Genomic DNA, 14,086 nt, shown 5'->3' with positions numbered 1-14,086 from the left:
AGAGTGCTTCACTTCTTCAGGCAGCCTCCTTTTATTTTCAGCCTGGCCTTTTGGTCAGACTCTGGCATCACCTTCCAAGAGCAGGTTACCCCAGGCTGATCCTCTGCAATCTCATGGAGATGGGCAAGAGGGACCTGGAGCCAGGACAAGCAGCACAGGCCTTGGGACTTTTTAGGTTTCTACCAGAAGAACACGGGGACAAATTCTGCAGAAGTCTCACATCACACGTGTATCTCCTAAACGTACTCACGAGTCACTGAAACAGCATTTGGAGCACTCCAGGCTCCAGATCAATCCTCTCCTCCCATTTCAGCCTCCTGCCCCTTCCTCCCATCCCTTCCCCAGCCTGGGAGCTCAGCTCTGCTGTCACCTTCGATCAGGGGACCAGCAGCTCAGAAAACCTTCCCCCAGAACCTAAACTGCTGAAAAGTCACTTGGGGTACAAGAGCAGGGGCTTTTCCAGGCATTAAGCAGCATTGAAATAATATCCTGTAGCATCCCCTCTGCAAGCAGCAATCTTGCAGCATCTCTCTATGTATGTAGCAAACCAAAACCAACAAACACAAACTCAATGCTGTGCTCTCAGAAATTTCATTTGCTCCCCCAAAGAGGCCCCAGAGGACCTCCAAGTCACCCAGGAGGGCAGGAGAGGTCTCCATGTAGGAGACAAAGGAAATGAACTGGGGCAAATCCCCCACCCATCCAAATCAGCCCTGGCATCTGGTGATTTACACTGATTTACACCAGCTGGCTCTGGCCACATCAAGTTCAATTCAAACCAGCTGAGGCTCTGGCACAGCCCGTGGGGCCGGGAGAGAAAGAAAGAGAAAGGGGAGGTGGAACGAGGGTTGTGTCAGGAAAAGCAGGGCCAGACCTGATCTGTAGTTGGGTGTCTTGAGACACAAAACTGATTCCAGGCTTGTACCCCGGGAGCAAGGGGGGGCTGCGTGGATGGGGTGCTCTCCTGTAGGGCTTGGGGGGCAGCTGGGTGGTGTCATAGAATCATAGAATTGTCTGGGATGGAAGGGACCTTTCAGACCATCAAGTCCAACCATCAACCCAACGCTGACAGAAACCACCACTAACCCATGTCCCTCAGCACCACGTCTGCCCGGCTTTTAAATACCTCCAGGGATGGTGACTCCACCGCTGCCCTGGGCAGCCTGTTCCAGTGTTTGATAACCCTTTCAGTGAAGAAATTTTTCCCAATATCCATCCTAAACCTTCCCTGGTGCAAGGGGTGAGGCTGTTTCCCCTTGTCCTATCACCTGTGACTTGGGAGAAGACACCGACACCCCCCCCCAGCTACACTCTCCTTTCAGGGAGTTGTAGAGAGCAAGAAGGTCTCCCCTCAGCCTCCTTTTCTCCAGGCTGAACACCCCCAGATCCCTCAGCTGCTCCTCACAAGACTTGTGCTCCAGACCCCTCACCAGCTCCGTTTCAGCCTCCCTGCCTGGGGGATGATGCTGGGGTGGGTTTCCAGCAGGTCTGTAAGCCCAGGCAGAATAGAAATATCACAGCAGTAGTGTGAGGACTGGGCAGCTCTGGTGTGGTCAGGGGTGTTTCTGTGGGGAGAACCTGCTGAAGAGACTCAGGGTTGCGCTTGTGAGTGGTCTGGACTGAAGTCCAGAGCAATGGTTTCTCTCTGATTGCTGTTTCTCGGGGCTGGATGGCAGCAGCAGTGCTGTGGGGCTGGAGGAGGATCTGCTCTGGGTGGGCTCTCCTGCCTGGCTGGTTGGAGACCCCCTTGCAGATGCTGGGGCCGAGCCATGGGGCACACCGGTGGGAGCTGCCATCCACCCCTGCCCATCACTGGTACTCAGAGCAAGCTGCTCACAAGCATCTGTTTCTCTGGCTTTGGTTTGGCCAGAGGAGGAGAGATCTGCAGCCAGATCTTGTCCCTGCTCAGTTCCCTGCCCCTGCATCGGCCTCTTCTGCAGATCAGCTGCTGCAGAGGGGCTGTGTAACAGTGGTGATAAATATCTGTAGGGCTCCGGGATTTCTGTGCCAGAGGAGAACCATCATCAGCTTTATCATAACCTCGTTAGTGTCGTGAAAACACCACCAATCTGCGGTTCAGCAGATTCGTGCCAGCTGCCCGGCAAAGCGGCCCGATGGCCTGTCTCTTGTCAGTCCCCTGCTCCACCAAGCAGGTTGAGGAAAGAATCCCTCGGCTGTTTAGGTTGCCACATGTGCATTTATTTCCCTTGTAGACTTTTCCTTCCATGTTTACAGCCAGGAACATCTTACCAGTGAGTTGGATCAGGAATATTTCACTTCCCTGAGCTCGGTGACAGCAGACAGCCACGTCCCACTGTATGGTGGCATCCTGCCACCTGGGCATGGCCGGGACTTTGCTAGTGAATCTCCATCATCCGAACTAAAGTTTTTATGGAATATCCACTCTCTTCTCAGTGCATCTCAAGTTTTACTTGGTGTTCAGGGTCATGTTAGATGAGGAAAGCAAAGGGGAGGTGTCAGCTGCTGGAACCCTTCAGTCACCAGCTCAGATCCTGGGTTTCTAAGGGCTTTGGGTATGTTGTAGCTGAGCAGAGATCTCAGCTGGGACTTGGAGGAGGAAGGTGCCCCACTTCATGTCATAGCTTTCTCCTTCGGCCCTGGGTAGGCCATACTGCAAGAGCATGAAGCCATCTATTACTCTGGGTGCCTCCTGAGGAACAGGAGAAGCAGTGGGGGAGGAGGATGGTGCTGAGGTGAGGTGACTCCGTCTGGCCTTGCTGAGAGGGGCTGGGGCACTCATGGATTGGAGGTGTTGGGACGAGGTGGTACCTGATGTGTGGGTATTCAGCTCTCTGGGTTTCCTTCTGTTGGTTCCCCAGTCAAACCAAAAAAGAAGCTGCTGCTTGGCTGAGGCTGAGTTTGGCTCTGCTGTCAATGGGGAGGGTTGGGACTGGGGTCCATGAGACCTCCTGGAGCATCTCCTCTCCACCTCAGGAAGCTCCCCATGTTTCTGAACCCACCTCCCACTCCAGGGACACCTCCTGTACTGAGGCTGGTGAGCTGAGAGGGCACAGAACACCCAGTGCATCGTGTCTGCAGACCTTGGTGACCTTCTTGCTTGGGCTGACTCTGAGCATCCACCACTGGAGACCACCTCCTCCAACATGGGCCTGTCCTGAAGCTTCATACCAGCAAAGCTGCAAACAGAGCTATCGCCAGAAAAGCTGCAGCCACTGTAGCTGTGCAGCCACCTCGCAACCCTGTGCCTCAGTTTCCCCTCCCAGGCCTGCTTCGTGCCAACTTCTCTAGGAAGGAACTGCTTCTTCAACGGATCTTGCAGTACATGAGAAATGGATCCTCAAGCCCTGCTGAGGCTCTGGCACATGCCACCCTGCTGTGTGACACAGCCACGATAAAGGGGGACACAGAGGGGGAGGCTGCATGGCTTCCCCCCCAGGGTTTCAGGTCTGCTGAAAGAGTTGGGTGTTGCATGGGCAGAGTGTGGTTCTGATCTGGCACTGCCAACATGGCCTGGGGCAGGATATGGAGACCTCGTGTCCACTGGCCATGGGGTACCAGCTGGGTCCCAGCATCCCACCCTGCTCACAGAGCCCTGGGGCCACGCTGTGGCCTTTCAGCAAGTTTTCACACCTGGTCCCCAACAGTGGCTGTGGAGGACCCATGGGCAGTTGGGAGAGGTGGAGATGTCCAAGGACTATCGCTGTACCAACGGCTCCTGCTGCAGTCAATTGTGTCCCGTTTTCCACCAAATATGGGGTATCCGTGGTGCTGGGGGCCTCTCTCTCTGGCACCCATGGATGCTGAGGAGACATGGGATGTGCACGGACAGCATGTCCATGAGGCAGTCCCGATTCTGGGAGCTGGCACGGGGTGGCACATCCCCAGCCACTGTGGCATTGCCTGGCCGTGGTGCCACTGGGATGTTCCCAGCGGTGCCTGGAGGACACTGACCACACGATGCCATCTGAAAGTGTGATGCTGTCCAGCTGCAAACCGCACAGGAGCAAATCCCTGAGGACCAGCAGCTCCTGGAGATGGGCTCAGCATCGCCAGGCACCAGCATCTCCCGGAGATGGGCTCAGCATCCCTGGGGACCAGCAGCTCGCAGAGATGGGCTCAGCATCCCTGGGGACCAGCAGCTCCTGGAGCGGGGACCAGCAGCTCCTGGAGCAGGGCTCAGCATCCCCACAGCCGCCCGGGACCATGGCTCAGCTCCAGCCCTGCCAGCCCCGGTGGCGCTGCCAGGCTGCCGTGCCAGCGCTCCCGCCTGCCCGCCGCACCGGCCGCTGCACCACCCGAGCAAAGCCAGCGTGTCCCAGCAGTGGGGGCCCATTAGAACTGAAATGTTCCTACTGGGGTATTTTATTTGCACACTTCAGTAGAGTGGACACCAAAAGGCTTTGCTAATGCTTCATGGGCTGCTAATTTCCTCTCTGACCCGCATTGTCAGAGGGTGACCCCAGCCCGAATCTCTCCGCAATGAATGCCAAAGGCTGACACCGGCCCGGGTTAGGGGTGACAATGGGGCCTCTGTGGGCTCCGGGCAGGCTCCAGTTGGGAGCTGGAGAACAGGGGGAATTTGTGTGGCTCTCAAAAGCTCTGGGTGGCACAATAAGGGAGGCCCTGGGGTCTCCCAGGAAGACAGAAGCAGCCCAGGGAAGCTGGGCTGGGGGAGGCGGGCGGGAGGATGGTTTCCTTTGTGAAAAGCTTTCTTTAGAAAGGAAGGTTTTTCTGAATGCCCCCTTAGACGACCCAATCGGGGCCTGGCAGATGGATATCACAGGCACGCTGCTTATTCATGGCAGGCTGCAGCTTTGAGCCGCCCCTCCCTCCCCCCCCTTTCCCCCAGCCTTTTATTCATTTTAAGGCTAATTTGTTTTGTTAATGTTTTCTTGCCCTCCCCCTCTCTCCTGCGCAGATTGTGACTCATACTGCAAAGCCTCCAAGGGGAAACTGAAGATCAACATGAAGAAGTACTGTAAGAAAGACTATGGTGAGTCGCCCCTCTTGGCCGCTGCTTCCCAGGGAGGAGAGGCTGCACAGGGATGCAGAGCAGGAACGTCTCCCTCCTGGGGTGTCCCCAAGCCCACCCAGCCCAGGGGCAGGTTGCCCACTGGGTCCCAACCACAACTGGGGCCAGGCAGCCTGGCTCTGCTTTGTGGCAACTGCCCGTGTGCAATTTGGGATATATTTTTTGCCAGGTTTGGAGGGGAAACCCTGGCTAGTGATGCTGGGCAAAGCAGCAGTGCAATGTGTTACTTGGAAAATATAAGTCCCTCTGCAGATGCTGAGACAACCACCAAATCAGGGTCCATAGTGTCCTCATCCCCACAGTGTCTTCCGGGTTATGATGACACCGTGTCCTGTCTCTTCTCTCTGTGCTGTTACGTGCTTTGCTGTGGGGACAAACAGCAAGCAGTTCCCCATCATCCGGATCCATCCCTACTGTAATTCCAAGGCAAGTTCAGAGGGTGGTGCAGCCCTGGGACAAGCCAGGGAGGTTGTGGGATCCCCAGTCCTTGCTGGTACTCGAGGTCCTGAGCATCCTTCCTGCTTGGAGCAGTGTCTTGGACCAGGCACGTCCCAAGCTCCTTCCTCACCTCTCTGCTCCTGGGATTATTTGTAATGTGGGTCTGTTCCCAATTTGGTCACCAGCAGGTCCATGCAGGAGGTGTCCAGAGTGATCTTGGGAGGGGAGTTTCTTCAGAAACTTCAGGCTACAGAAAGAAACCCCTTCCAGCCCTCCCCGTGGCTTGGCAGCCCCTCTCCCCCTGGGCTCAGCCATTGCCCTCTGGGACAGAGCCACATTGGCAAGGGCACGTGGGGAGAGATGGTTCTGCTCCGGTCACCCCTGCCCAGCGGATTGCCCTCCTTCACCAGCCGTGCCAACACTGCTGGGACGGGCTGAGCAGCAGGAATGGGGCTGACATGGAAAAATCAGGTAGAGCTGGTTAAATTAGAGGTGCTCCGTGCCAGGGGATGTTTAGAAATGCTGCTAAACACATGTAGGGGCTGGAAATTATCTCCTTCCCCCCTGTAGGCTATAGTGAGGGAGAACAAAGTGTCTGCAGGAGGGACCAAATGTGAGCCTTTGGGTTTACCCCGGGGATGGGGAGTGGGCTGTGTATGGATGAGCCTGGATTGGAGCTGAGCCTTCAAATTTTTGAACAATCAGGGAATTACGAGGTGCTGCAGGACAGGGTTTAGCATCCACCGGGGCTGTGGTTGCCCCAGTGTCTCCACAGCAGAGGAATACATAAAAAATATATCTATATATGCATATGCATGTATATATATGTATCTGTGTGTGTGTATATATATATATATTTATGTATATATATTTTCACCAAACTACAAAGGAAAAAACTCCCATCTCATCTGCATCAAAGCATCTAGGAGTAGAGATACCTCCTCCCTCCCTCCCTCAAACACGCTCACAGCAGCAGCTCAGCATGTCCGGGAAGTGTTTGCGAGAGCAGAACGAATTCCCATTTAACAGCCCGTCCCCGGACAAGGCGCTTCCCGGCGGGGCCGGCTGTGGGATGCTCCACGCTGGCTTTGTGCTCTGGCACCTCCCCGCGAGCCCGGGGAAGGAAGAGGGCTTGGAGGCAAATGTTTTATTTGCATTCCCATTTATTCTTCCATTGCCCACGTGGCAAAATGGTTGTGGAGAGCGTCCTTTGGGAAGGGTGATCTGCTGGGGCTGGGGAACACTTGTGGTCCCCATCAGCGAGGTCTGGCCATGCTCAGGAGCTGCCGGAGGTTCATCAGATGTTGGAGAGGTCCAAAGAATGACTTTGCCCTTAGAGAAAAGGGTTCAATTGCACGTGACAAATTCACTACTGGATCATGAGGTTATTAAAGATGAGGCTGAGGCTACTAAAGCCGTGGGGTTTCTTGTGGGTGGATTCTCTGCTGGCTAATAAGGTACAAAATGCATTTCCCACCTGTGGCACGTGCATCCCTTCATTTTGCCACCTCGCTTCCAGCATCTCCTTAGGGCTGAGCTCACGCTGGAGCATTTTCTCTCTGAAGAAGGGAGAAAAGAGCCACTTGATTGTAGGAAAGTTGGATCTGTCGTGATCCAAATTGGCCCTGGGAGTTCGGAGGAAAAAAAGGCACGTGCATCCCTCTTCCAACCGAGCAGCATTATCTTTTCCTGTGGCTCTCGGGCCAAGGATTGTGATGTTTTGGTGGCGGCAGCACTTGGGTTTTGCTCGAGGGGCAGCCCCAGTGCGGTTTCACTCCTTGGCTTGTCTGATCTCACCAGGGAGATTCTTCCTGAGTGTTCAGGTGAAAGCTCAGGCTTGGTTTTGTTTGAGGCTGTAACGTGGGATCAGGGGCTTCACCAGACCCTGGGGAGACAAGGGCAGCTAAAGAGCTGTCTCGGGCAAGAGATAGCCCCCAGAGCAATGAGTAGGGGTGCTGGAAAGAGCTTTTCTTTTCTCTTTTATCGCACAGCATCACTTCTGCAAAAGCACCAGTGAGCCAAAGCCGTTTGCTGGGGCTGGTTCGGGGCGAGCGGGCACAGGCTGTCCCAGCGCAGGAACCGGGGTGCTCCCACCCCAGCCCTCCTGGCCCTGGGGGGTGTCCCCAACCAGCCCCACAGCCCCAACCAGCCCAACAGTGGAAGCAAATTTCCTTTTTCAATGGGAAACCAGCCTGGCGAGGCAGTGGGGTAAGCGATGCTGCAGCACAGCCCGGGGCAGCCCACGCTTTCGTAGGGGCCAGGGAGGGAAGAAAGGGTTGAAAAGGTGCAGGGAAGGATAATAAAGACTTTGGGACTGACACCCCAGCAGGAAGCCAATTAGGAGGCTCTTTTCCTCACCGTTACGCCAGCATCGCTGGGCTGAATGTCCTAAAAGGCTCTAATTAGCTTGAACAGAGTTACTTCTCCCGCGGGCTCAATCGGGAAGCTATCATCCGCCTCGCACTTCTCAATGGGGCTTTTTAGCTCCCCGTTTCATTCAGCCATTCAAAGGGGATATTTTCCCTTATTTATTTTTCTTATCTGTTTGTTTTTGTTGGGTTTGTGTTTTTTTTTTTTCTTTCTTTTCCTTTTATTTTAAATTGGGCTCTTTCCCGCGAGATGGGTTTTGGTGCAAATATTTGGAGTGAAACAGGGCACAGGGAGGGCAGGCCAGGAGATTTCAGGAAGGGGGGTGGGAAGGCAAGAACAGAAGCAGAAAAGCTTTATTCTGGGTTTATTTTGGCTGCCTGGTGGAGCGCAGGGGTCGCTTGGCTCACAGAAAACCAGGGGTAGAGGATCCGCTGGGTTTGGGGCAGTTAAAATTATCCTGGAGAAGGAGTGGGGTGCATCCTTGCTGGACCTTGCTGAGGATGGAGATTCCCCCTGGCCCAACAGGAGAAGGGATTATTTCATTAGAGCAGGTGATGCTGGTCCAGGTGATGCAGGAGCATCCCTTGCTTGATTGGGTGCCGCTGTTTCAGCCCAATTTTGGGGGCTCTTCCCTCTGTCTGTGTGGTGTGGTTCATCCCAGTGGGGTGGGTGGCTGTGGTAAAGGAAACCCAGAGGTTTTTTCACCTCCGTTCTTCCCCTGTCCCTGAGCTCCTCACTCTGCAGCGGGACCCGATCCTGTGCAGGGGATGCCAGAGCGTTTTGCTGGGAACCAGCACTGTGGTCCCAACCATTGCCCCCATGCCCTCCCCATCTTCCCAGCACAACATCGGGGAGGGGACGGGGGAGAGGAGCAGGATCCTCATCTGAAAGGTGAGATCATCTGCTCACTTTGCCCTTTCTTGGGAAAAAAAAAAAAAAAAGAGTAAAAAAAAGAAAAAAATCCTTCCTTTCGCAGAGACTTCACTTAGTCACCCCCTTTGTCGAGAGGAGCTTGGCAAGGGCTGGTGGAAAAAAAGCAAAACGTGTTTTCAAAAGACAGCTTGAAAAGAGAGACGGGGGGAGAAAAACCCCTGAATCCACAGAAAAAAGCCAGGCTGGGGGGGGGAAGCACCATCCCCAGCTCATCCCTGGCTCGTCCCCAGCTCGCAGACCCTTCCACCACCCTGGAAGGTGAGAAATGCTGTTCCCAGAGCAGGGAAGCAGTGAGCAATCCCTCCCCGTAACCGCATCCTGAGGGAACGAGCCGGGGCAGTGAGGGGTTCCCCGGCACTGCGGGGCAGGACCGTACCCAGCCAGGGCGCACCCAGGCAGGCCGGGATTAGGGGTCATAAATCTCCGATATTAAACCAGTAGGAAACTGGCAGTGAGAGGCAGGCAAAGCCACCACCAAATAAATTAAAAATTTAAAAAAAAAAAGGGGGAAAAAAAAATCCTATTTTAACCCTTTGCTCCAGCGAGGAGCCAGCCCTTTCCATTCCCAAATCTGAATGGTGTCGGGATCACCTTTTGCTGCTGGTTGGAGTAAAATCCACACAGATTTTGCTCTGCTTGTGCAGAGAGAAGGGACCCGGCCCTTCGGAAAGCCTCGGCTCAGGCTGGAACGCCTCCATCCGCATCCTCTCTCCCAAGCACCCGCTTCCATCTGCCCTTGTTAAAGGCCCTCTTGTCTCTCCCCGCAAATGGCTCTATTCCCGCTGCCACCCCCGTGGTCCCACCAGACCTTTCCCCAGGGCCAGCCTAGAGTTGCTCCCCATCACTGGAATCTCAGCAGAGCTCCAGCTCCCGCAGTTGGGTTCATGCATAGGATGCATAGGTTTGTCCATGTAGCCCAGTCCCAGGTCAGCTTTGGCAGGGGAAAGCTTGAAATCAAGAGATTTAGCACAAACCCCAAAAGTAAATTAAAAAAAGAAAAAAAAGAAGATAATTTTTTTTCCAGTCGCACTCTTTTCATGGCAATCTCATGATTTTTGGGCCCCTGACTCATGGTCTCTGAATGCTGCGAGGCGCTGCTTTTATTTAAGCCTTTATGCAGCTGCCCTCAAACATGTTTCAAGGGTTTGGGATTGGGTTTTGGTTTTATTAACAGCAAATCATGCCCCCCCCCCCCTTTGCTTCCATCTGCAACATCAAGTCTTTGGGTCTTTCTTGTGGCTGGAGGCTCCAGGCCAAGCCCTGAGGAGCCAAGGAGCATCATGTCAGGGTGGCACTGCCCAGCAGCCTGCGGATGCAGGAGGGGACCAGGGACCCCCCCCCCATCCCCTCCCAGAGCCCGGGGACCACTCGGCCACCTTTTTCTTAAAAAGAAGTATAATGTGGGGGGACACACCTGAATGCATCACCCGGGCTGGTGCGACTTGTAAGGCACCGTCCAGGCAGGATTTGCTGTTCAGGAGCTTCGGTGCCAGGTGGGATGCGGTTGATGGGGCAGCCCTGTGCGCTCCCTGGGGCTGAGCATCTTCCCCTTGCCCCTCCAGCCCCCAGGCCCCCAGCTCTCCCTGCCCCTTTCATTGACTGAGCGGATGGGGGAGCAGAGCAGGAGGCAGAATAGTGAACCTGGAGAAAGATGCTGGGTGCTGTGGGGGTACAGGGGGTGCCACCAGCCCCAGGTTACTGCAGGGCTCAGCTGCTCGCTGTCTGCAAAGCGCAGGGAGGAGTGGGCACAAGCCACAGGCAGCCCCAGGGCATCGCTGCGCTCAGGACCTGGACCAGAGCCCGTCCTGGCTGGGAACCGGTGTCACTGGCCTCGGCTGGAGCCATGAAAGCTGTGGCTCGTTTGATTTTGTTCTCCTCACTCTGGGTCACCATCTGCTCCCAGGGGACTACAGCCAGAAGAGCATCATCTTCACCACCCACCACCCCCTAACCATCACCTCCTTTCATCTGGTTGCCCCATGGACACATTCAGGGACATTTTTCCGTGGCTGCAGTGACAGGGACAGTGCCCCACGTGGCTCAGCCTCGGTGCAGGCGTTCAGTGGGTGCCTCAGCAAAGTGGGAGCAGTTCACCAGGGCACAGGTAAAGCCGAGCTTTGCCCAAAGAAATGGTGGGTGAAGGACAACACCAAGCACCAAAGCCAGCTTTGGAGCAGTGGGGCACAGCTGGGCCCCCCCAGAACCCACAGAGGAACTGAAACCTTCTCTTTCATGAGAAACAAGTGCCTACATCCCCAGGGATTCACCCAGGAAAGCCAGCCTAGGTGCTTCCAAAACTTCCTCCTGGTACCCCTCTGCACCTCCACACATCTTGTGTCCCTCAGGAGATGCCGAAGACCCCACCACCAAATTACCCAGGCAAGTCATGGCCAAACTCGGGCTCTGAAACCAGACTCGGGGGAAACTGCGCATCCTGGATGCAAAGTTACGGGCAGAAAAACTCGCTGTCAGTGGAGGCAGCTGTGGCCGTGCCAGCTGAGCCTTCCCTGAAGCTTTCACTCCTTCCACTTCATTAATAAACGGGGAAAAAAATAAGAGACGGGGGCCTTGACATCAAAAAAATACAGACTGTGTATTTTAGAGCGGAGTTTCCTGTAGCCACCTCTCTCCAGTTCCTTTTCATTCATTTTCTCCATTTTGTCAGTGTGGACCCAGGCAGGTCAAAGGTTTAAGCTTTTTTGGAAAGATTTGTTTCCAAAAAAATAAAAAAATTGGCTAATCTTCACATTTTGTTACCTTCGCACCAGACTGGGAAATACACGGTCAGAGCTTAGGCTTGTTTTTTTTCTTTTTTCTTTTTCTTTTTTTTTTTTTTTAATTTAATGAAAGCGTCTGGCGTCCATGTAATGCTCTGAAAAAAAAAAAAAAAAAGAAAAACCAAAAACCAACACCCCACCATATATTTTGCAACGTGTTAAAAAACCTTGCTGGGCTGCGGAGCCCCATTTCCTTCCATAGCCTGAAATCAGTTTGCACATTGTGGTTTTAAAGTGAGGGTGATGCTCCTCCACCGCTGATCCAGGGGGGTAAAATTAGGTTGTTATAAGGCAAATGGGAGGGTTTTGGCTGGTTTGTTTTTTTTTTTTTTCAGGGTTTCTACCCCCTCTGGGGATTTATGCAGTCAAGATGGGCCCCGCTGGGGACCAGTCAGATGGCTGGGACAGGCAGGTGGATGGGCAGGGGGTTAGAGCTCGCAGGGCATGGAGGGAATTGGGGGGAAAAAATTGGAAAAGCTCAAAGATTTGGTTAAAAAAAAACAACTTTGTGGTTGGACTGCGCTAGCCCGCAGCCTGCACGGAGCCGCCGGCTCTCCCAGCCAGGGCTGGCAGCACCACCCAGGTTTTTCCCTCTGTCTCTGCTGGTGGGGACTCCTCTCGTCCCACAGTCAGCAAACAAACCCAGGAGGGCCGGGTAGTCACCTCCCGGTGAAGATATTTTCCTGGAAGCTGATTTTTTTAGTGAGGAGGAATGCGTTCAGCCTCCCTGGAGGATGCAATCTTGGCTGGCTGCTGCCTCCATCTCTGTGCCGTGATGGACCACTGTCAGGAAGAAGCTCACCGGAGCAGCAGGAGCTGCTCAAGTGAGTCCACCAGATCCAGAGGTCACGTTTGATGCTGCCATTGACCTCTCCTAATGTTCCTTGAGCCCTACGCTCAGTCCTTCACCCATAATTTTTAACAGCAGTGTCTTCTTCCATGGCAAGCAATGAGCAATCTTGATCCAGGAACATCTCCTAGAAACACGTGAAGAGTGACCCTCCTTGTTCCCAAATCCTGCCATGGGTTTGAACCCATTCAGTGTCCTGCTCCAAGGCCAGGTTCTCATGGAGAGCTATGTCCTTGTGCTGGCCCTGGGCAGATGTGCTGGAGGCCCTACCAGGTCTTTCCTACATCCAGATGCCAAACGCTTGGAGATTTGGGCCAGTCCCAGTGTTTTGCTTCAGATTTTGGCTCATTTTCTCTTAAAATCTGGGGCTGCCTTAGGGTTCTGATACAGATGCACCAAGTTGTTCATCTAGCAAGGAAGGGGATGGAATAGAGGGGCTGGAGGGATGGCCCATGCAGAAACCCATCCTCTGGCTGCTCTCTGGACCCTTGGGTTGAGAAGAAAGCTCCTCTGCTCATCCCAGGTCCTGTGGTGCAACCTGGGGTTTTTGGCACTGCCGATGGGGACAGACACCTCCCTGCTGTGCCCTCTGCAATGTTTGCCTTGTGTGCAGAGCCCCTGCCCAGTGCTTGGGCCACCACCCGGGGTCGGAAGCAAAAGATGTCCCCAGGTTTGTTAATTTTCTCTGTGCTTCAAGGGAAAAGGCAGGGTCCAGTGTACATGAATCTATCTGATTTTTAAAGAGTTTTTCGATCACTTTAGGAGTTCTCAGGTGCTGGGTCAGATGTTGCTGCACCAACAGCCCTGGGGAACTGCTCTGTCTGTGCTTGCTTCACATCCGTGGCCTGGGAGATGATGGTCCTCCCAGGACACAGATGGAAGAATGAGGAGGCATCCTGTTCTCCACCTTCGCTCTGCATAGCCCTGTGTCATTCTCAGCACAAGGCCACCAGCACAAGGAGCGCCATGGTTCCTAGTGTACAGCTGCTCCCAGCCTCCCCTTCCCTCCTGGGGGCCCTTGGGACACCATGGTCCATGGATCACCATGCCCATGCTTATTGGGGACCCAAAGGATCATCTTCGTGGCAGCAGAGCTGGAGAGCACCTCCCAAGCCTATGGTGGTCTTAGTACCTTTGCTGAGACCCTTTGCCATCAGCACTGACCGCTCTTGTCTGGGGGCAGAGGTAGGTTTTGTGCAACCAACACCCATGGTTGACGTCCCCCAGCCTGGGCTCAGAGACAAAATCCCTTTTCCTCATGCAGCCCATTAGGAAAGACTTGAAATGAATTTTCTTCTCGCCAGCTCAAATTGTAACATCTTTTCCTCTCTTGCCTTGTGGGTCTGTTTTTTGTTGGGTTTTTTTTTTTTTCCAGCTGTCCAGATCCACATCCTGAAAGCGGAAAAAAATGCCGACTGGTGGAAGTTCACGGTCAACATCATCTCCGTCTACAAACAAGGGAGCAACCGGATACGGCGCGGAGACCAGACCCTGTGGATCCACTCCAAGGACATAGCCTGCAAGTGCCCCAAAATCAAGCCCATGAAGAAGTATTTGCTGCTGGGCAACAACGAGGACTCTCCCGACCAGAGCGGCATCATTGCCGACAAAACCAGCCTGGTGATACAGTGGCGGGATACGTGGGCTCGGCGGCTCAGGAAGTTCCAGCAACGGGAGAAGAAGGGGAAGTGTAAGAAAGCCTAA

General features: G+C 54.1%; 1 protein-coding gene across 1 annotated transcript in view; it reads left to right on the top strand.

Annotated features, from left to right (window-relative positions):
- Window positions 1-14,086, top strand: part of NTN1 (netrin 1) — a 106,019-nt gene extending 91,933 nt beyond the window's left edge. The window contains exons 5-6 of the mRNA XM_074160283.1: window positions 4,901-4,975; window positions 13,758-14,086. Coding sequence (XP_074016384.1) covers window positions 4,901-4,975; window positions 13,758-14,086 — 404 coding nt within the window. The remainder of the gene's footprint in view (window positions 1-4,900; window positions 4,976-13,757) is intronic.

This window comes from Numenius arquata, chromosome 17, assembly GCF_964106895.1.
Source record: "Numenius arquata chromosome 17, bNumArq3.hap1.1, whole genome shotgun sequence".
Classification (NCBI taxonomy): Eukaryota; Metazoa; Chordata; class Aves; order Charadriiformes; family Scolopacidae; genus Numenius; species Numenius arquata.
This window is presented reverse-complemented; position numbering and strand designations above follow the sequence as displayed.